This window comes from Cervus elaphus, chromosome 18 (genome assembly GCF_910594005.1).
Source record: "Cervus elaphus chromosome 18, mCerEla1.1, whole genome shotgun sequence".
NCBI lineage: Eukaryota > Metazoa > Chordata > Mammalia > Artiodactyla > Cervidae > Cervus > Cervus elaphus.
Genome location: NC_057832.1, coordinates 123,228,230 through 123,251,097, shown reverse-complemented (window position 1 = coordinate 123,251,097; position 22,868 = coordinate 123,228,230). Strand labels below are relative to the sequence as shown.

At 60.3% G+C, this 22,868-nt stretch overlaps 1 protein-coding gene across 1 annotated transcript; it reads left to right on the top strand.

Annotated features, from left to right (window-relative positions):
* The first annotated feature begins 7,645 nt into the window (after nt 1-7,645).
* Nucleotides 7,646-13,128, top strand: MNX1 (motor neuron and pancreas homeobox 1). Its single transcript, XM_043872717.1, has 3 exons — nt 7,646-8,630; nt 11,393-11,553; nt 12,229-13,128. Exons 1-3 carry the CDS (start codon nt 7,943-7,945, stop codon nt 12,589-12,591), a joined length of 1,212 nt encoding a protein of 403 aa, XP_043728652.1. The 5' UTR covers nt 7,646-7,942; the 3' UTR covers nt 12,592-13,128.
* Nucleotides 13,129-22,868: the final 9,740 nt, after the last annotated feature.

The following is a 22,868-nucleotide window of genomic DNA, read 5'->3' as shown; positions in this document are numbered from 1 at the left end:
ATCTGGGTGATTGGTGCAGGCAGAGTCTAAATGGCTTCATATTTCATTTTAGGTTTAATAGAAATATTCATGCTCTGTTTTAATGAAATTAAATCGAGGGGGGATGGGGCTGGGAGGCTGCGGTTGCTGGGGGCTTAAAGCGACAGCGCAGGTTTTCCTCCCCCACCTGCAAGCCGGGGCGCTGAGGTCACGTCCAGCAGGAAGCCCCTCTGCCTCTCCTTTCCGTGGGAGCCCCAGGCCTGGAGGGCCTCTTCTGCAGCCGGCTCACCTGGGGCGTAGGCGGAGGCAGCAAGCCTGAGCCCCACCCCAGGTGCACTCTCAGGCAGCTGGCGCCCTCTCCCACGGGGCTGAGGTCAGGGGCAGCCCCGCCCCCGAACACCTTTCTGCCTCCAGTGGGCATGCTCGGGCCTGCGCTGACCCTGCAGAATCCAGGGTCCCCTGGTGGGCACACGCAGGAAGGAAGTGTGGCAGAGAGCCCCTCACTCACGCCCTCTGCCCTGCACCCCCTGTGACATCCCTCTCCCGCCCCCAACGTGACCCGCTCCAAACCTGGAGCACCAGGACCCAGAAGGGTGGACGGAAGGCAGGCGCTGGGCCGCAGGCCTCTCCCTGGCCCTCAGGGGCAGTGGAGGCGCGTCTTCAGGCCAGGCGCCTTTGCTGTATCCCTCCAGGCCCGCTGCTCAGACTTTAGGGGAGTCCCGCTCTGGACGTCGGGGGGTGGGAGGGGTGGGTGCAAGGTCCTCAGGGGTAGCCCTGGGCCCCAGGACGGTCCTGGATCTGCAGCCCCCTGAATGGGGCTGATGTGTGACTTGTTGATTTCCCCTGAGCAAATAAGGCTTTGATGCAGTTCCGGCAAGAGTGGTTAGCTGATGAATTGACAAAAACTAATCAGCTTTATTGGGAAACAGGTTAAGGGCACGGGCGTGTCAATAATTCTCAGCCTGACCCCCTCATCCATTAACCAAGGCAGGCTGATTAGAGTAAGAAGACCCTCTCGCATTTTGCACTGAAATTGCTTTCATAAACTCACCATTATTAGCAGTCGATGCGAGCAGCTAATTTAGAGAAGACATCCCAGGCACGTCACATCTATCATCCGGGTTTATGTATCATTATCTCATTTACAGAATGTCGCAGTGTAATATGTGTTTTTGGCAATAGGCTTGGCCCCGCGCCTGGGCTGCGCCGCTCTTTTTAGCAGCACAGCGGGGACCTCCTCACCTCCTGCCCAGCCACCCCGCCTGGAAACCCGCACCTGTCGGGGCCGGAGGCGCACGGAGAGCCGCCCCCTCCGCCCGCGAGCCTCCGGACCGGTGCTCGCCGCCCCCGCTGCGCCCTGGCTAGCGGCCGGACCGGCGTTCCCGCCGGGCGCTCTCGCGGCGGCCGCTCCCCTGAGCCTGGGGGGGCGCGGTCCCCGGCCTCCCGGCTCAGGCCTCGGCCGACTGGGTCGCTGAGGGCCAGGAAGGGCCCCCTCCGCCGCTCCCCACCCTCGGCAGCGGCCCCGCGGCCCAGATGCGCCCGGGGGAGAGGGCCACCTGTCCCTCCGGGTAATTATTTTAATGCAGGGGCGCAGCGTCGCCGAGTGCGCGCCTCTTACAGCGACAGACGGTGCGGCGCAGGACCCTCCGCAGCCTTTCAGTGGAATTTCCCAGATGGGCCGAGGGGAGGCCAGGCGGGTCACGAGGGGCCGTTTAACGAGTTCATTAGCCAAATTATCTTGCCCGCCGCACAGGGCCCCGGAGACCGCGGGAAGGCAGCGAGCGCGCCTGCCGTCCTGCCCCTGGTCTCGGCGGTGTGGGTGGTGCAGCGCTCGCGCAAAGCCCCAGGCCAGCCGGGTCAGGGAGAGGGGGGCTGTGGGTCCTCTGTTGTTTAGCAGCAAACATGCCACCTCCCTGCCATTGTCAGGTCCCACAGGTAGGAGCCTGGCCGGGTCAAAGGTCGGTGGGAAAAGGGGTTATTTAGATGCGTGGAGTGACTGACCAGGCTGTGGTGTGAGGCCCCAGGACTGCAGGGCTGGAAGCAGAGCCTAGCCTCTGCTGTGGGCTCTGGAGCAAAGTGCCTGTTTTCTCAGAGCCTTAGTTTGCCCGTCTGTAAGATGGGGGCATGGGTACACTTTCCACAGTGACAATGGCTATTTGAAGGTGCCCTGAGGCACTCAGGACTGAGCACTTGGACATCCTGGCAGGCAGAGGAGGCGCTGGAAAACCTGCCCCCGCCACACTTATTACCAGCCCTTCTTGGGGCCTCAGATTCCTCTTGGGGGACACATTCCCTGTTCACCTGGGGGGACGGCAGGGAGTTGCCTGCTGACCACACCCCACGGACCCCTGTTTAGGAAACCTGGATGGGGCTGTGATGGGGCAGGGAAGCCCAGGGACGGTGTCCTTGGCAGACCAACCGCCTCCTGTTTGCAAATACACACCCCAAGTCCACCGCAAGCCTGAGAGCCATCCTGGGGCTCTGAGCGGGCACCTGGCAGGAGATGCTGGGGCCGGGCTGAAAGAGATGAACTTGACCGGACAGCTTTGCCTGTGCTGGGAAAGATCCCCCAGCTCTGGGCGGGCGCAGCAGGAGGTCCAGCTTCCCTCCATACCCACCTCTCTCAGCCTCCCCGCACCCCCAGCGGCCAGCAGCCTCAGCTTCTGCCACCTCAGCAACTTCTAAATAGACCAATTAGCAGCGACTTCCTGCCATTACCCACCGTGGATCTGGACATTAGCGCACTACTATTTAGCCATAATTTGGAGTCAGACCGCACTAAAAAGTGCATGCACTGAAGCGTTAAAACGCCCCCAGGCAACGTCTTCCATGTGTTTGCACTTCTTCCCTGCGTTGTGGTCCCTGCCTGGGGCTCAGCAGTCAGGGTCCAGGCTGGGGTGGACACCAGCCTGTGCCGTCTGACCTCCCGGGGCCAGACCTGCTGGCCTGGGCTCTGCAGCCCCTCCGCCCTGGGGGTGGTGGGGTGCTGAGGGTGGAGAGGTGGGTCAGCACGGCCGAACCTTAGCAAGGTGCTCCTCAGGGACCAGACACATCCCCTGGGAGACCGGAAAGCTGGGCTCTGCCAGTGCAGATAAGCCTTGTTCTCAGTTTTAAAATAAGAACTCACCCAGCTTCAGGGCTCCCTCACGAGAGCTGCAGGTCTGGGGGTCCTGCGGGCCTCTGCACTCTGAGAAAGCTGGCTTCACAGGTGTGCCTGCCACGTACCTTGTTTCTGCCAACAGCACGAGGTGGAGGCCGCTGCATGAACCTGCAGTTAAATCACATAGAATTTAAATCCTCTGGCCAAAATGTGGTCTCCTCAGGGAAGCTACTCATCTCAGTTGAGGGTTGTTTACCCCCTCAAGGGTCTCCAATGAGCTTCCTCCCTGCTCCTGAATTTTGGGGGAAATATTGTTTTTCTTTGTAACCTGGGAGCTTCGAATTTGTGCAACAGAACGACTGGATATATCTCTCCTTCCCTGGTGGAAGAAGACCTGTAGGGGCTGGGAACACTCTAAGGATACCCCACGTCTATCCCTTCTCCCTGGTATCCTGGGAAGCTGGAAGGCTGCCCAAAGTCCCAGAGTAAGGCAGATATTTTTGTGTTTGGAGGAAATTTCCAAAAATAGAAGGCTGGGAGCTTGCTGGGTTGTTCCAATGATGGGAATTTAAACCCTGCAGCATCTTCTGGACTTCTTAGGAAGCCCTCAGCAATCAGCCCCTGGTTTGAGACTGAGTCAGTTGGAAAGGGACAGACTGAGACCCCAGGGACGCCCGGAGGTGAGCTGGGTTCCAGCCCAGGTACTGGGCTACATGCAGCCTGGCGTGGGGAACAGCCAGCATGTCCTGCGGGCCCTTCCCAGTCCCTTTAACAGGCCGAGCGCCCGGGTCTAGGAGGAGGTCGGCAAATCAAAGGGCGTGCTAACTATGAGACACCTTTGCCCCCCCTTCTCCGGCTCTGCTGCTGGGGGGTCGGGGGACACCTGTGCGGCCCGCCCCACCCCCCAGCTCGCCCTCTGGTGACCCCAGCCCTTCCCACGCCCGGTCCCCAGGCCCTGCGCGGTCCCCAAGCGTCTCACGCGGTTCCTGCCTCGCCCTCCTGCCCCTCCGCCGTGACAGAGCTACGGGGATTCCTCACCAGCATCTTCGCAGGGTAACCTGACTGCCCCGTTCAAGTCCCGTCGCCACTGCAAGCCTAGATCCTGACCCCGGCAGGCGACACAGCGCCCTGGTGCCTGTTTCCTGAAGGACGCCCGGCGTGGTGGTTCGGCTGAAGTTCAGCAGAGTTAGTCCCGGGAGCAGTGCATGGTTTGGGCGGGTCAGGCTGAATCACCTGCACCCGCCCTGGTCTCAGCTCTGCAAATCTCGAGCTCTGGGGGCTGTGGGGGGAGCTGGGCAGCGCGGTTCCCAGGAAAAGTCGTTTCCCCGCCTGTGTCCCAGGGCCAGCGGGATAGAGTCGCCCTCACGTTCCTGCTCTGTTGTGCCTGCCCCCTTCACGTGGAAGGAGGCAAAATGTAACTGATGAAGAAAGATGCCTGCCTCCCATCATCTGAACACGTGAATATACAGGTTTTATCCCACCTCCACATATACCGTTCCGCACGTGAATAGACATGGATGACAACAGCAATGGTTTGTAAACATCTCCAGTTCTTTCTTCGCGAGGAAGGTGGGTGCAGGCAGTGTTCGGTGTTAAAGGGGCGCCCGGAGCGGAGGGGCAGGGTTGGGAGGCGGCCTGATGGGAGGTGCAGCCTGGGACACTGCTTCTCCTGGGAAATGGAGGGTCCTCCCTGTGGCCCCGGCACCACCAGAGACAGAGGCTGAGGCCGGGGTACCGCTCAGACCAGACCTTTGATCTCTCACTGAGGCCCTTCCCCAGACCGAGCCGCTCCTGTCTGCCCCAAACCTTCAAAGCTGGCTGGGCTGGGTCAATACAGATGATGGAAACAGGAAGGACCCGTGTGCTCAGCTTCACACGTCGTAAACCACACAAAGACCCCAAACCTCCCAGACCTCTTCATCTCTCTGCCTCTCTCTTCCCATACGACTTCACAGAGACCTCCCATTTGTATTACCTAATTCTTAACATAAACAGTGTGTGTGACCATTTTAGAGTCCTTTAGCATGTAGAGTCCATTTTGTCTAACCCTGACTTTTCGAGACAAAGAAAAACTCATCAAGATAAAGAAGGTTCTACATCTGCAATCACACTGCATTTAGAGAGGCCCCCAGGGCAACCTGGGCCGTTCAGGTGGTGTGGACTCAGGGTAACCAGGTGACCCGGTTGAAGACGGGTCCCACATACAGTGTCCACTCTGTCTGTTCAGGCAGTGTTACCAGCCAGTCCAGGCACAGGAGAAGCCCAGCGAAGGTGAAGGTTCTGCAAGTTTGGGAGCATAATTACTGTAGAACAAAAAAATGGTAATGTGAAGTCCTCTAGGAGTTATATTTTTTAAAAAAGAATGATTTTATTGCCAAAGATGGGGTGATTTATGAAGTCTAGCCCGCATACCCCATCACCAACTAAGACAGCCCTAGCAGTGGTTATTTCAGGTTGCAGAGAGGCGGTCTACTTTGGGACGTTTACCTTGCAGCCATGCCCCTGCCACAACCTTCTAAATCGCTGCTCTCAGCACCAGCCGACCTGCAGCGCACGTGGAGGAGGGGAAGGTGATGAGATGGGAAAAGGCAGCCAGCCCTGGGGCTAAATGCCCCCATCAGAGGGGTGGCCACATTCGTTCTTTGCTCACTCTTATCTCGTAAAGAGTGATCGAGAGTGTTGCAGAGTGGCAACAAAGACACTGTCACCCTCCCTCGAAGGGTGAAGGTCTCTTGTCCAGAACTGCTGGCTACTCTCAGGTCTCCTTGTAAAACCCTCCTTCCCCCAGACAGAACACACAGGATGGGGAACAGGGCTGGGGACGCTGGGAGAGCTGGGGACAGCAGGTGGGAATGCGAAGCTCCTGAAGTCAGATCCATCTCATTTCAAACTCCGAGGCTTAACAAGTTTGCTGGGATGAAAGCTTCAACCTCTTTGAATCTGCCCTCTGTGAAACAGATGAGAAATCCTTCATCAGGCATCACAGTGAGGATAAAGTAAGATAATTCTAGAAAGCCTGTGGCACACAGTAGGTGTTCGAGGGATATGAATCCACCCCTCTCTCCACTCAGAGGAAGGACGACTGCACTTTTACCACCACAGAGACATGATCTAGAGAAGATAAACACCATGTCAAAGCTGCCGCTTCTACTGACAAGTTAAGACTGTTTCTTGCAAAACTGTGTAACATTTATTCCAGTTGCTGTCACTTATCTGCCCCTATCCTCCTAATCTTCCTACTAGTCCTGTGGGTCTCGGATCTACCCTGTTACAGTGAAAAGGAAACACTGCTCACCCCTGGAGCCAGGAGTCACTGTGATCCACTCTCACCTGGGTAAAAGCCTTTGAAGGCAAGCGACTTGGTCCCTGCATTTACCGCTAATAATCTCTCTGTAGCAACCTGACCTGCTAATTGTAAAGTTTACCTGGCCCTGTGTTTTATTTTCCCTTGGTCCTCGGCCCCTCCCACAGCCCCTTCCTGTCCTTTAGTCACCTCTCACCTGCAGGGGAAGCCAGGTTTCCAGAACCTCAGCTCCCTCCCTCTCGAATTCTCACGTCGGTCTGGAGAAGATAACTAGGTCTAGTGGAGCTGTTGACAAAGCCTGGCGTTGGTGGCCGCTGGGCTTCTGGACGGTCATTCTTTCCGCTTCGAAAAGCCCTTGGAAGTGTTTTTTACTGTAAATATGTGAAGTGCGAATGGGGGACGGAGGTGATGGCTGGACTCTCTCCCCAGTGCCCTGCTCCGGATGAGGGAATCCCTTTCCTCCAATTTCCCAGAGCTGCAGGCAGGAGAAAGCCTGCATCGTCCGGCCCAGGGCCTCGGGGCAGCAGGATCAGAGTGACCAGCCTCATAGGCCTGCGGCCCTGCTGGGTTCTCCAAGGCCGGGGTGGGCGCCTCGTGCTGCGTTCGCACGGCCGGGTGTCCCTGGCCGAGAGGAAGAGCTGTGTAGTCGAGGGCCTGCCCCAGGGCAGGTGGGCGATGCCTGCAAGCCCACCTGGGTCTTGCAGATTTTCACCTGGACCCGAGAGGGCTGAGGGCGAGGGTATGTGTGTGCGCCCCCCGCCCCACCACACACACAACACCTGAGCCGCACAGAAGTTCCAGAGAAGGTGCGGGACTGGCGGCAGGGACACAGCCGCTCCCCCCCACCCCCAACCGCGCGGCCGGGGACCCTCTGCAAGCAGAGCCGCCAGATGTGGAAGCCGCGTGGGCTCTCCCGGCAGAAGTGGGCACCCTCAAGTGCTGGCGGGCAGGAGGGACAGGACGCACGCTGGACTCGGGTAGGGCGGCCAGCACCTGCCGGCCCGCTCCGCAGCCGTAGGAGCGCGAGCAGGCACCCTAGGGGCGCGCCCCCCACGCCCCCGAGCCGCCCGCCCCGCCCCCGCGGCCCGGCATCTCGCGCCCTTTAGGACCCCGCGACGCAAAGGCGGGGCGGCGGGCGGCCGGGGCGCTGACAGGTGCGGACCTCGGCCAATGGCGGCCCTGGGCCCCGCCCCCGGCCCCGCCGCGTGCGCCAATCGGCGGCCGCGCTGCGCTTCAAGTGCGCGGAGGGGCGCGAGGCCCCAGCGGCGCGCTCGCCTGCGGCTGCAGCGCTGAGCCGGGCTACCGGGCCCCGGCGCGCCGAGCGCTCGCGTGGGCTCTGTGCGGACGCGAGTGAGCGCGGCCCCGGCGGGCCCGCCCGGAGGAGACTCTCGGGCCATGGTCGCCCTCGGCTGAGTTTCCGGCGGCCACTTTGATTACTGGCAAATAATCGTAACCATACCGAGCCCCGGGGCCGGCGGCCGCCGCGCACGGACTCCGAGAGCCGGCACGCGGCCGCGTCCCGCACCGCCCGGCGCCGATCGCCGGCCCCTAACGAGCCGATGGAAAAATCCAAAAATTTCCGCATCGACGCGCTGCTGGCCGTGGACCCCCCGCGAGCGGCCTCGGCGCAAACCGCGCCGCTGGCCCTGGTCACGTCGCTCGCGGCCGCCGCAGCTGGACCCGGCGGCGGCGGCGGTGGCGGGGCGAGCGGCAGCTGCAGCCCGGCGTCCTCGGAGCCGCCCGCGGCGCCCGCCGACCGCCTGCGCGCAGAGAGCCCTTCGCCGCCGCGCCTGCTGGCCGCGCACTGTGCACTGCTGCCCAAACCCGGCTTCTTGGGAGCGGGCGGCGCGGGCGGCGCAGCGGGCGGCGGGGCAGGCGGCGGGCCCGGGGGGCCCCACCACCACGCGCACCCCGGCGCCGCCGCCGCCGCCGCCGCTGCAGCCGCGGCCGCGGCCGCGGGGGGCCTGGCGCTGGGGCTGCACCCGGGGGGCGCGCAGGGCGGCGCGGGGCTCCCGGCGCAGGCGGCGCTCTACGGTCACCCGGTCTACGGCTACTCAGCGGCGGCGGCGGCCGCCGCGCTGGCCGGACAGCACCCGGCGCTCTCCTACTCGTACCCGCAGGTGCAGGGCGCGCACCCCGCGCACCCCGCTGACCCCATCAAGCTGGGCGCCGGCACCTTCCAGCTGGACCAGTGGCTGCGTGCGTCCACCGCGGGCATGATCCTGCCCAAGATGCCGGACTTCAACTGTGAGTACCGCTCAACCCCGAGCCTATGGAGCGAGGAGGAAAAGGGGCGGCAGCGGGGGTGGCGAGCACGGGCAGAAAGGTCTCCCACGCATCCTCCGCCCGGCATCTCCTGCCCCGGCTCTCTGCCCCGAGCGAGCTGTGGACGTGCCCCTAGGCCGCCTCGGCTCCACTCGGGGCCTGCGAGGACTCGCGCGGGGTGCGCGGCGTGGGATCGCCAGCGATCGATTAAAATGGCCACGCGCGGTCCTTGTTCTCTTCCTCTCTTAACGGGAAGGGGCAGCTGGAGGTGTGAGACTAAAATCTAATGATTAACCGGTAGGCTAGAGGAGAAGGAAGTGGTGGGGGAAGGTGAGCCGAGTTAGGCGTGCCTGGGAATCGGAGGCCACCGAAACCAGGGCTTTATGCTCAGAGAAACGGACGTGACTTAGGTCCCGCATTCTGGGCTCTGGAGAGACTCCGAGTCCCTCCCAGGAGAGGCAGACCTCCCAGAGTAGGAAAGGAGGAATGAGCTTCAAGAGGCTGGAGACATAAGGCTGGGGCCCTTGCGGGGCTGTGCCCGCCTCTGGAAGGTGCTGGGTCGTGGTGGGGAGATGCCCGGGAAGGCGGGTGGCTGGGTCTGAACCGAGATGGCATGCTCCAAGTGGGCCGGAGATGCACCCTCCTACTTTGGGGTACTCCCCAAGGGGCTTTGAGCAGCAGGCGCCCACCTCGAATTCAGGGCGCCCAGCACAGCGCGAACCCCTCCCCGAGACTACAGCCGGGGAGGGCTGGCCACCCCCCACCCCAGAGCTGCCCGACTGTGGGCAGCAAACTTGCCACCCAGGCGGGACACCTCGCCGGGGCCTGGGCCTCTCAGGCTTTCTTGGCGTGCGCCGGCCGCGGCCCAGGACTGGAGCTGCGGAGAGTGTGGATCTTGGGTCGGCTGGCTCCACCCGGGCTCCGCTCAGTGGAAGATGCGTGAGGCTTTACCCTTCAAGCGGCCAAACACCCAAACAAAGAGACCCCATTGTTTCCGTCTGAGTGGATTTGTTTAGACTAGGGAGATGCAGGCATCGAGGAGGGGTGGGGGGAGCGAAAAAGAAAACAGAAATAAACACTTGCCAGAAATCAGATTCCTCTGCTAGAAGTGATGGTTGTGACTAAACAGAGAAAAGCTAGGATCCCACAAGGCTGGAGAAGTCACAGCGGGGTGAGAAAAGCCCAGCGTGTGCGCTGTTTGCCCTTGGTGCCCCAGGCCGGCCCAGCTCAGCTCCCAGAAGGCCCTGATAGCCACCCTTCCCTTCCATGGAGCCACCCGTCCCTGCCCCAGGCCAGGCAGAGGGCAAGCTGGCATCCACAGCTTCAGGCACATCTGAACTGCTGACCCCGGTCCACCAAACCCAGGGAGCCCTCAGGGGCCCAGCCTCTGACCCAGCAACCCCTTCTGATGAAATGCCACCCAGCTGTCTTCAACTCTGACGTGCATCTCCCAACACCTGGCAGGCTTAGTCTCCTGCCATGGGGGGCCCGGGGGTAGGGGTTGTCCACACTGGCTGACCCCCAGGAACTGAGTTCCCTGACCACCTGGCTGTTTTCTCGGGCCTTTGTGGAGCCCAAGGCTGCCCAGAAAGTCAACTGAAACCCCATCGCTTTGCCAACACACTTTGCGCATTCTTACTCCTAATCTTGACCCGGAGGTAGCTAATTAAAACCCATCCAGCTTTAAGTTCAGAGAAAGAATCTGAACACCGAATCCTAAAGGGCAATATGAACAGGCAAGGATGCCAGAATGGGTTCTCGCTGGAAAACCTGTTTGGTTTCCTTTAACTGGTGTCTCAGCCATCGGATGGCATTTCCCAAATGGTCCCTTCAGAGCCAGCGTTTTAATTAAAGTTCTAATGTATTGTCAAGTTGGGAATTCAGGGCCTTGTTTAACTAAAGCAGGGGGCGTGGGCCTTCCCATAAAGCAAATTGCCCATCCCAGGGGAGCCTGGGCTGGCCTGCCCCAGGCTGGCTGCTTCTTTCCTTTCTTTTATTGTCTAACACTTGTCAGGCTCCTGGGAAATCAAGGGAAGTCTCGTTTTGAGGTCATAAAATTCTCTGTGATGTAACCGTGTGAAATTATGTAAATAAAGCAGAGAGAGCTCCTTGAACACACAGAAAGCCGGATCCCCCTTGTGCCCGGGCCTTTAATTTGCGTAATGAGAATTGTCCTGAAAGGCTTCCAATTGCCCCAGTCTCTGCCCCTGGGGACCGGCAGCATTGTCAGAAAACACTTTACGGGAGGAACACATGCTTAGGCCCAGGATCTGGTCCTTTTCCTCCCTCCTCCCTTCGTCCTCTTTCTCCCCCTTTTCTCCTTCTGCTCGCTTTGTACGTAAGGAGGTGGTGGTGGGAATTCTGCACCCGGAAGAAGCAGGAAGTGATTCCCAGGGCCTGTGTCGGTTTGGCCTGAGTTGGGGGGAAGGCGTTGGGCAGAGTGGGCAGGAGGTGGTCTCTGGGCCTCTGCTACTTGACTTTCTGTCCACCTGCTTTGCACCAACGCCCACCCGAGGAGGCAAGGCGAGCCTGGTCGATAGGATACCCGGCCCTGCCTGGGATGAAAAGATTTGGTCCCATTAAACCCAGACGGTCTGGGTCTACCTGGCGGTGGGGTCCGGGGCTCTAGGGCCTCCCTGGGGAGGGGATGCTGACACTGAAGACAGAGGAGCAACTCTGCAGGGCCCGAGCAGTGGGCAAGTGGGGTGTGAGGGGTGCCAGCCTCATGGCCTCTCCCACCCCAGCCCAGGCGCAGTCCAACCTGCTGGGCAAGTGCCGTCGGCCCCGCACCGCCTTCACCAGCCAGCAGCTGCTGGAGCTGGAGCACCAGTTCAAGCTCAACAAGTACCTGTCGCGGCCCAAACGCTTCGAGGTGGCCACCTCACTGATGCTCACTGAGACCCAGGTACGCTGCACCCCCCGCACCCCCCTGCTGGCTCGTTCCAGCCTCCCAGGGACCCTATCCTGTCTGCACGTCCTGGCCTCCCAGGGATCCTGTCGCCTCTGCTTTCTTGACCCTGGGCCTCCCTGGGCACCTGGAGCTGCGCCTGTTGACCTTTAGGGTGTGGATTCACATCTCCCCCAGAGTCCACATCTCCCCCCAGGGTTCCTATGCCAGGGTCTGATTCAGCTGGTTCTGGTGGGCCCAGGAATTTTCACACACACACACACACACACACACACGCTCACGCACACACCCTGTTCGGAAGCAGGTGGTCCTCAAGCCATATTGGAGCAATTTTGTTCGTTCGGGGAAGAGAAAGAGAGGAGGGGGCATCTTGAGATTCAGTGGTGGGCAGCATAGCTGCCCTGGCCCTTCCCACGCAGACCGAGGGTGCAGGTGGAAGACCTCGGGGCTGGCGGGGGCGGGGGGGGGGGGTCTTGGTTTGCGCTTCCTCAGAGCCCCCAGTCCGTGTCCGAATCTTCCGGAGCTCCTGAGCCCTCTAACGGGAACCCCACCCGGGCCCTGGCGATGGCGGGCGCGCAGGGCTCCAGCGCAGGCAGGTGCGGGAGCCGGGGCGCAGGAGACCGACCGGCAGGGAGGGAGGCGGCCGGCTTCTCACGCCGCGCGCGCCCGCAGGTGAAGATCTGGTTCCAGAACCGGCGGATGAAGTGGAAGCGCAGCAAGAAGGCCAAAGAGCAGGCGGCGCAGGAGGCCGAGAAGCAGAAGGGCGGCGGCGGCGCGGGCAAAGGCGGCGGCGCCGAGGACCCGGGGGACGAGGAGCCGCTGGGGCCGCCGGCGCCCGGGGACAAGGGCGGCGCACGCCGCCTGCGGGACTTGAGGGACAGTGAGCCCGAGGACGACGAGGACGACGAGGACGAGGACCGCTTCCCCTACAGCAACGGCGCCGGCGCGCGCGCCGCCTCCTCCGACTGCTCCTCCGGGGCCGACTCCCCGCCCCCGCGGCCCGGCGGGCCCGGCCACCAGCCCCCGCCCCAGTAGGGGCCCCGCGCCGGCGGCCCAGAACGCCGCGACCTCATCCGCGCCCCCAGGCCCGCGAGCCGAGGCGCCGGGTCCTGGGGACCGCCCTTTTGGGTCGTTTTCAAGGGACTGAGAGAGGGAGGCCCAGCAGGTTCAAACTCGAACTCTTGTACTTTTTAATTTGGCTTGCGTTGGGGGGAGGTGTTTCTGAGAAGAACCGACCATCGGGGGTGCTTCCCGGCTCCCCTCATCCCGAATGGTGATGTCGGAAACCTGCAGTGTTAAACGACCTCCTAAACCTGAAACCTTCTCCGGATACACCGTTCTTCTGAGTGTTGGAAAAAGAAAAAAATGTTTTGTGCTTATGTATATTGGGAAGGGGGGAATTTATGTCATGAGCGTTCAAACTGCTGGACATCCCAAAACTGTATTGTCTTTATTTTTGTATATTGTATTTATAAATATATATATATAAAGAAATGTCTACTTACGCATGCTAAATTATCATTTAGCTTCTGCCATCGTCCACGATGGAATGTAAAATAAATTGGTTTTTTTTTTTACTGGATGAGAGTGCAAGTCTTTTGAGGGGAGTTGTGAAAGCAAGTTTTACTGTTTTTGTTGCTGAAATGATGGGGTGGGCCGTATTCCTGAGTTGACAGCAGAAGGTGAAAATCAGAATCGCGAATGGGTGTCAGGACCGCCACCTCCTCCAGGCCCTGAGGCCAGGGGTCGGGGGGACTTGATTCCGGCTGCTGGGGAGTCGCAAGTACCAGGTGTCGCTAAAAGTCCCCGAGGCCAGGTGTCAGCGCGCGTCCACGTGCCGGCTCACATCTGTTGAGGATTCGAGCATCTCAAAGGAGTAACTGGACGCCGTGTGTTTGTTTTCCTATTTCTATGAGGATCTTCTTGCTTTGCTGGCGCCCCAGAAGTGGAAACACACTCTGAATGTTTCAGAAAAGGAGCTTCAAATGACTACACTGGTCTCTAGGGTCCGTTTGCCGGCGGCGCTGCTTACGCGCCCTGCCCGGGATGGCTTCGGACAGCGCGTCGCGTCTCCTCTCCGACCCCGGCCCTCTCTCCTGAAGCGCCTCGAGCCGGCCAGGGCTGGTTTTCCCGGATCAGTGCAAACAGCCGCCCGCGAGGACCGCAGCGGAAGGCGAGAACGCTCCAGCCGGGCCGCGGCGGCCCTGGGTTAATCAGCCCTACCGCGCGCGCCATCCATCACGGGCAGAGCCGAGCCCTCGCCATGTGTGGCACACATGCCCGCGCGCCCTCCGCGGCGCCCCTTCCCCCGCGTGGCCGGCCGGCCGCCCCGGGCCGGGAGGAAACAGGTGAGCCTGGGCCCTGCTGCCCCCCGCAGCCGCCTCCCCCCTCCCCCGCTCCGCCTCCCCCCTCCCCCGCTCCGCCGCGTCTCACTCCTCCCCGCACCTGGGCCGGGGCGCGCCCCTCCCCCTTCCCTCCCCCCTCCGCGGGCCCCCCTACTCCCGGCAGATAAATGAGTTCAGAAGGGCCTGCAGTTTCATTTGGGTGATTACCGCGCGGGCGAGCGGGGCCACTCCTCGACTTCAGGGCCGGGTGAGATTAATATCCTCGCTGGCAGCTCATTATCACCCCGGCTCCTTCCATAAAACGCGGGCTCAGCCGCGGCCGGGGGCGCGGCGCTGCTGGGAGCCGGGCCGGCGCAGCTGTCGGCGCGGGCGGCGGGGCGCGGGCCTGGCCGCCCGGGGTCCAAAGGTGGGGGATCCGGGACTGGGTTTGCAACTGGGGGGAAAGCCCGAGAGCCCCAGGAGAGGGGTGGGAAACGGGGGCGGGGGGGGGCGGAGACAAGAAAGAGGCCTTGGGGGTTAAAGGAAACCCGCCCTCCGTGTGCATCTCGCTGTAATTTCTACCACATTGCTCAAGTTCAGCCCGAAGCCATCTCGGCCCGGCAGGCTGCACATCTGGGGGATAGGCCCCTGCGCCCCCTCTTCCGGCTGGCCCGGCGTCGGCGCCCCCCCTCCCCAGTCTCAACACCACCCCCTCCCCCGACCGGCGGCGGCTCTGGAGCGGAGTGGGCGTCCGGCCTCGGCAGAGGGTCGTTGCCCCACCCCAAGGCCGGACCCTCCTGAAGCCCGGGAACCGTTCGCGCCCCCGGCGACAGGGGGGCAGAGAGCAGGGCGGGAAGGCAGAGTGGTGACGACCTCCCGCCCCCGCGCCCCCCCCCCCGGCGGAGCCAGCCCAGCTTGGCGCGGACACTTGGCGGCCGGGAAGGCGGGACCCGCCCGCGGCCCCAGCGTCTCCAGCCAGCGGCTTAATCGCGACGGAATTTATCTCGCTAATAAATTTAATGATCAATTCGTTCTTGTCACAGTAGCTCTTCCCCAAATCAATTATAGCAAATTTAAATATAATCACTGGCTCATCCTCACCCACTCCGGGCACAGCGAACAATTCATTCCGCCGAGTGAGCTGCCGCCAGCCCCGCTCCCCGCACTGGGGGGAGAGAGGCCCAGCCGCCTGGAGGACCCGGGTCCCAAGACCCCGAGCCAGGTCTCCGCAGTCGGGCCCCGAGGGGGACGAAGCCCTGCTTCCAGACAAGTCGGCCCTGCGGGCCCTGCTGCTCCCGACAGCGCGGCCCCGCCCAAGGCGAACCCTGCCCTTTGGGAACCCAGTCGGCCCCTGTCCACCCAGAGCGCCACTCTGGGCGCGGGTTCTCTTCGCCGTGATGGAGGAGAGGGGCGGCGGGCGGGGGGGGGGGGTCGTCAGTTCTCAGATAGAGCACCTCGTCGTGGGTCACTGTCTCCACCGTGTGTGAGAAAATGTGGTGAAAGCTCTCTGTGTGATAGAGACCCAGCGATCACAGGTCCAGGCGTCGCAGAGCTCCCTCCCAGGGTCCGAGGCCCTGAGGAGCCTTATGCTCAGAGTCTCAAGTGCAGAAATGGCTAGAAAGTCGACAAAATGGGGTTGTTCCTTTCAGGTTGGCCTTCCTGCACCCTGCACCCAGGCTGAAGTCAGCCTGGAAAGATCAGCAGGAAAGACTTTGTATGACAGCAAAAGCAAAGATAGTCAAATGGGATTATGTCGACAGTTAAAACTCCTGTGCTGCAAAGGAAACGATGAACAGGATGAGAGGCCACCTGGGAAGGGAGGAAGTATTGGCAAGCCAAATCTCTGATAAGGGATTAATATCCAGAATATATAAAGAACTACAATTCAACAACAAAAAACAATTCGATTAAAAATAGGCAAAGGAATTGAAAAGGCATTTCTCTGGAGAAAATATACAGATGGTCCACCAGCACAGGAATTCCCATCACCAATCTTCAGGGAAATGCAACTCAAGACCACAATGAGCTCTCACCGCCTGCCTGTTAGGATTTATTATGGAAAAGAGAAGGGAGATAACAAGTGTGGGGGAGGGTGTAGTGAAATTGGATCCCCCCACGCACTGTTGGTAGGAATGTAAAATACTGCAGCCACTGTGGAAAAGTGTTATGGAGGGGCCTCAAAAAAAAAAAAAAAAAAACCCCAAACCAAGAACAATAAAAGCCTAGAATTACCATATGACCCAGAAACCCTACTTCCATGTGTATATCCAAAAGAATTGAAAAGGATCTGGAAGAGATATTTGCACACCCATGCTCATTGTAACGTCACCACGATAACCAAGAGGTGGAAGTCACCTAAGTGTCTGTCAACAGATGAGCAGATAAGAAAATGGGAGCCACATGTAAATGGTGGAATAGTGTTCAGCCTTTAAAAAGAAGGAAATTCCGACACCTGCTACAACAGGGATAAACACTGAGGACATAGTGGTCAGTGAAACAAGCCAGTCACAAAAAGACACACTCTAATTTGTACATAATTCTACGTATATGTGTGTAGTAGCGTGCGTGCTCAGTCGTGTCCAACTCTCTGTGACCCCGGGACTGTAGCCCCCAGGCTCCTTGGTCCATGGTATTCTCCTGACCAGAATACTGGAGTGGGTTGCCATTCCCTCCTCCGGGAGATCTACCTGACCCAGGGATCGAACCCAGGCCTCCTGCTTCTCCTGCATTGTCAGGTGGATTCTTTCCCACTGCGCCACCTGGGAAGTCCATTTTGCTTATATGTGGGTTCTCAAATAGTCAACTTCTTAAAGAGACAGAACATAGAAAGGAGGTTGTCAGGGGCTGGGGGCGGGAGAAAGAGGAGGATGTTCAGTTTTGCAAGATGAAAAAATTCTAGGGCTCTGTTGCACAGTATGTGTATAGTTAATGCTACTGTACCAGACCCTTCGCGTGGCTAGGAGGACCAAACAGAGGACAGGCCTCCTTCCCCCTCTCCCCTCCCTCTCCCTCCTCCTCCTCTTCTTCCCCTCCCCCACACCCCCATCGCTCCACCAGAAAGGGCTCACTTGCTGTAGAACACCGGGATCCCGGGATCCCGGGAAGGCTGAGGAAGGGAGCCCCAGCCCCCCCAGGACCGGAGCGCCGCGGGCCCTTCTCCCGCCGCCCCCTCGCGGTGAGGGGAGCCCGGTGAGCCCCAGGCCGGTTCCACGAGCATCTTCAGGTTTGCGGCCTCCCCTGTGCCCCCACCTCGCCCCCCGCAGACCCCGGGCCGGGACCGCGCCCCGGGGGTGGGGGCCGCCGCGGGGAGGGGCCCGGGGATGCAGCGCCGGGTGTGGGAGATGTGGGGGGGCCGCTGCCTGTGGGACGCAGGCGCCCCCCACCCGTATCAAAGTCCTGCGGTGCCTGGTGTCTCCCTCAATAAAACTAATCCTCTCGGAGGTGTGACTCAGCCCAGATCGCCGCAGTGTTCCAGACTGCAGGCAAATATGTTTTTCAGATTTGGTTTTTATGGTCGGATTAAAGTTTATTTTCCATAATAGGGCACCTAATAAAACTCATAAAGCCGGGTCGGGGCTCCAGCTGGTGGCCTCGTTTAACACTTTCACTTCGTAAATCATTTTACGACGTGCCAGGTGTGTCCTCAACGAGAACCAGCCTGCGACCCCCGGACCCCCGCCCCCGCGCCCCGTCCAGCGTAGACCTTGGGGTCCGGGCGGGCAGGTCATCCGTCGAGGGTCCGCGCCCCGGTCCCTCCCCTCCCGCACCCCGAGAGGCGGCGGGGGACCCCCGAGCAGGCGGGGGGTGGGGGGCCGGGGCGGGAGGCGGAGGGGCCCCCCGCGCGCGCCCCGCCCGCCGGCCCCGCGCCGACCCTGCATTCCGCGGCCGCGCACCTGGCCGCCCCGAGTGTACACAAGCTGCCGGACAATGTGCGGCTCCCCGGCCATTGTCCGCGGCGCTGGGCGGGACAAAGGTGCCCCCCGGCCGGCGGCCGCGGCGAGGGGCGGCGGCGCGGTTTACCCAGCTGGGGGCGGAACAAAGGGCCGCCGCCTTATCGCCGCCAGGCCGGTGGGGGGGCACCGCGGGCCGGGCGGGGCGCGGGGTCATCCCGGGGGCGCGGGGAGGGCCGCCCGAGGGGTGGCCGCGCCCCCTCGCGAAGCCCCTGCAGGCCGCGGCGGCTGGGGAAGGGGCGGCCTAGGCGCCCCACGGGGGACCCCGGGGCTGGAAGGAAAGGAGGCTCGTCTGGGGGCGGGATTAGTGCTCCAAGTCTGCAAAGATGCTGGTGGTTTTTGAGTGGAATCGCCTTCCGATGCAGAGCCGTGGTTCCAAGCACAAGTTTTCTTCCGTGATGAAACAGCACCTTGGAAAAGGATACACAGAAAGAGTTAGAGTCGCCCTGGCTCGGGGTCTGTGACGGAGAGACGGCCCGCTTTCCCGTGTCCGTCCTGGGGGAACGCTACGGGTTTTCTCGGGCCAGTCCTCCTAAGGAGACACCCACGCCCAAGGTTCTTAACAGAGACGCCAGTGCCAGAAGCTTGCAGTTGATTTTTTTAAATAGCTAAATCTGTAAAGGAAAGGTAAATTGTGTGTGTGTGGTTTTTTTTTTTTTTTTTTAACCCTGGGTCTGCTTTCCTGCTTTGTACCTTTCACCACCCTGGTTCATTTATCCTGGTGATTAATTTATTGGGGATGGGGGAAACTGTCAGATTCCCACAAGCCCTGGGATCAGGCACCTGTGTGACACCACAGCCTTTTCACCCACAAGAGATACTAGCCAGCCCAGAAAATCCATCAACCACCCAGTCGTTCGGCAGATTTAGAACAGCTGTTCTGCTGGACACAGTTCTGAGCACCAGGATGGGTGCATGGGTGAGTGAAAGACAAAAATCTCCACTCTCCTGGAGTTAGACAGTGGGAAGGGAAAGACAAGACTGACACACACTAAATTCGTGCATCACATGGTGTAAGAGGTGCGTGAGCCTGGAAGGCCTCCGTGTCAGGAAAAGAGTGAGGAGGAAGGTCCAAAGGCAAGACCTGGGATGCAGGACTCGTCTTCTCCTGCACTGTGGGAAGGTGAGGAGGTGGGCTGCAGCACAGGCTGCCTGCCTGTGAGAGAAGAATTAGAGACCTTTAAGAACCATACAGGGTACTCATCCCGGGGCCAAGCCATCACATACTCACTTCCTGATCTAAAGTGTTCATAGCCCTGATGGTGGAGTCAGTCCAGAAAACAGAGGTGCGCGTGTGCGTGGTGGAAGTGGGAGTTTAGAGACAGGAATAGGTTTCAGGTATGTTTTCTTCCTTTCTTTGTTTTCCACTGAGAGATATAATTGACCTAAGGCACGGTATTAGTTTTAGGTGTATAGTGATTTCTTAATCTTAAGTAATTCAGGCTTTTAAGAACACTCTGGAAAATAGAAGAGAAAGCCACAGTTTTCACGTAAAAGGTTCACTGCCAATTTTAGGGAGTCTGACCCCAGACACAGAAGCTTCCAGACCCCCGGGAGCAGGACGAGGTCTGTGGCTGCACAGACAGGAACCTGGAGGCAGGCCTTTCACACCCAGCATGTCCCGCCTCCAGGAGCCGTTCTCGCGTCCCCCACGCTCCCCATGGACGTGAACGCCTGTGCATGCTTCCAGCCTGGATGTGTGCCTGTCACCGCCCCCGCTACCCCGGTGTTCGGTGCCCAGAGGACCCCGCGCCCCCATCCGTAGGAGGAGGACTGGGTCGTCCCCATCTCACAGGAGGAGAGGAGGCTTCGACAGCCAAACCCGCACTGGGCTCCACTCACAGGCTCACGGGACAGTTACACAAACCAGCTCTCGGCCTCCAGAGCCACAGGCCCGGGTGGGACGCAGAACCAGTCCACAAGCTCCAGTGAGGATCCTCAGGGTTGCAGTTCAAGGCTGGCCCGGGGAAAGGCCGTGGTGGGTAGGGTGTGGGCTGGGGAGGAAGTCTCCGCAGGGATTCCTGGGACGCGGGAATCCAGGCTGAGAGCCAGGAGGCAGAGCTGCGGGCGACACCCGGGCACTTAGCGGCTGGGCGGCCTTGGGCAGGGGCGTGGCCTCTCTGTGCCCGAGGGCCTCGCTTGGCAGAGTGGCAGCGCCCGTCTCCTGGGGCAGCGGTGGAGAAGGCCACGCACCGTGAGGAGGGGCCCGAGGAGGCTCCCCACGTCAGCCCCCAAGTCTGCGCCCTCTCGCCTGGGGCATCCCCGCTGACCACTCGCTTCCCTGCTGGGCTGGTCGGCCAGGTGTCATGCGGACCCAGGGCCACTGTGTCCACACCATGGGATCATTCTATCGGGGACTCTGGCCGAACGGAGAGACGGACAGACAGAGAGTGCGCGCGAGCTGACAGCCACCCGGGAACCTGCCTCTCTGGGTAGCCCGAGCCCTGAGCCTCCTTTCGTCCAGTGGGCATGTGCAGATGGGACGTGCCAGGGCCTTGAAAAGGGCTTGTCCGCCCACTGCCCTGTAGGGGCAGGAGCCAGCCGGCTGGACGCAGGTGACACGCAGGGCGACGGCAGGCCTGGGAGGGAGCACCGAGTCCCACCCGAACCTCTGACCCAGAGAGACGGGCTGGGGGTGGCTGCTGCAGGCCGCTGCATCCAAGGCAGCCTGCCACTCGGGAGATGCTGTCTGAGCCGCGGCCGCATGGACTCCGGGGTGAGCTCTGGCCTACTGATGGCTCCCGGACCCTGATGGAGGTCGGATTCGTGGAGTGACTCTCATCTGCTGACTCGGAGCCAGTCTGGAGAACTGCAGAGCCGTGCTGTCCCTGCCATGGGCCCCAGGGCGGAGCAGGTTGTGGGCAGGAAGCCTGGGTGGGTCCCTAGGAGTGGGCAGCTCCCTGGAGGTGTCCACACAGCCCATGCTGGTCGGTGACCGTGGGGTCATCATTCTCGCCGCTGTGGCCCCCCCCTCCCGCCTGCGGCCTGAACACAGGGGCGGAGTTAGCTGTTTATCAGTTAGACTGGGGCCCCTGGGGGCAGGAGAGCCCAAGGGACAGAAGTTCGCTCCGTCTCCTTCCACCTGGGCCCCCAGAGGCTGGGCTGGTGGCCCCGGGACCCCCAGGCGCCCGGGCCCTTTATCACATGGCTCTCCCTCTGTGGTTCAAGATGGGGCTCAGGCCTCGCATCCGTCCAGCCAGATGGAGGGTGGTGTGCGTCCTTCCTGGGGTCACAGTGTGGCTCCTTCTTTCCCTCCCCTCTGGTGAGAAGTCTCTCTTTTTTAATTTGGCTGCGCTGTACGGCTTGCAGGGTCTCAGCTTCCCGACCAGGGATTGAACTCGGGCAGTGAAAGCCCCAAACCCTAACCACGAGGCCACCAGGAAACTCCCGGGCGAGAAGGCTCGATCCCCCACGCTGAGCTTCATGGAGGTCGAGAAGCCTTTACTCCCATCTGTGTACAGGCCTGTGTTTCGGTTGTGTGTGCGTGTGTGTCCAGTCGCATCGTAATGTCGTGTTCCCCATCTGTCATCACCACAGCCTCACTCTGTCCTGCTTAAACACCGGCCTCCCCCGACCCGGGAACCTGTGCTCTGCCGTCCAGCTCTGAGTCTGCCTGGTCTGTTGAATGAGTAGGTTGCAGTCCTTTCGGACACTTCCCGCAGCGTTCCCTGTAGGTCTGAGCACGTCGAGGGGCTCCAGTGAGTGAAGCTGGTTTTCCCACGTCTCCTCCCGGGCGTTTGAACCAAGGACTCCGGGTCGCATCCGGGCTCCCTCTTGTTCTCCCGGCGCAGGCCCTGTGGCTGAAGTCGCCCTTGGACACCACGTGGGGCCTGCCCCGGCATCGTGGCCTCCGCCATCTCCCCCGCCCCATGTCCCACGGCCTCCTGCTGGCTGCCCCATCTGCTCTGTGCCCAAGAGTCCAGGGGCAACACTCGGCAGCCCGGGTCAGCCCAGCAAGCTGACTCCTGTGCGCCAAGGGTTCCTGAGGCCTGACTGCCCGGCCCTCATGGGCGCCAGTGCACACTGCTGCCCGGGACGCCCCTGGGAGCCTGAGGGTGGGAGGCAACAGAGCAGCGTCAGGAGGCAGGGGCCAGATGTCTCACTTTGAAGGCAGAGCCAGTGCCCCCACGGCGCGAGTCCTCCACTGCATGGAACGGGGAGTCATGCTCAGGAGAACCTGAATACACATGTACACACGTATACACTCATGTATGCCCAGGAGAACCTGAATACTTATGTACACACGTATACACTCACGTATGCTCAGGAGAACCTGAATATACATATATACACACGTATACACTCACGTATGCCCAGGAGAACCTGAATACATATGTGCACACGTATACACTCTCGTATGCCCAGGAGAACCTGAATACACATGTGCACACGTATACACTCACGTATGCCCAGGAGAACCTGAATACACATATATACACACATATACACTCATGTATGCTCAGGAGAACCTGAATACACATATATACACACATATACACTCACATATGCCCAGGAGAACCTGAATACACATATACACACATATACACTCACGTATGCTCAGTAGAACCTGTATATACATATATACACACGTATACACTCATGTATGCTCAGGAGAACCTGAATATACATATATACACACGTATACACTCACGTATGCCCAGGAGAACCTGAATACTTATGTACACACGTATACACTCACGTATGCCCAGGAGAACCTGAATACACATATATACACACATATACACTCATGTATGCTCAGGAGAACCTGAATATACATATATACACACATATACACTCACATATGCCCAGGAGAACCTGAATACACATATACACACGTATACACTCACATATGCCCAGGAGAACCTGAATACACACATATACACACGTATACACTGACGTATGCCCAGGAGAACCTGAATACACATATACACACACATATACAGTCATGCAAGCTCAGTAGAACCTGAATACACATATATACACACATGTACACTCACGTATGCTCAGGAGAACCTGAGTATACACACACACACACACA

Excerpts from the sequence above, each read along its gene's own strand:
- MNX1 (XM_043872717.1), top strand. The coding sequence starts at position 7,943 with ATGGAAAAATCCAAAAATTTCCGCATCGACGCGCTGCTGGCCGTGGAC. Across the intron at positions 8,631-11,392 it reads CAAGATGCCGGACTTCAACT|CCCAGGCGCAGTCCAACCTG; the intron begins GTGAGTACCGCT and ends CTCCCACCCCAG. Across the intron at positions 11,554-12,228 it reads TGATGCTCACTGAGACCCAG|GTGAAGATCTGGTTCCAGAA; the intron begins GTACGCTGCACC and ends GCGCGCCCGCAG.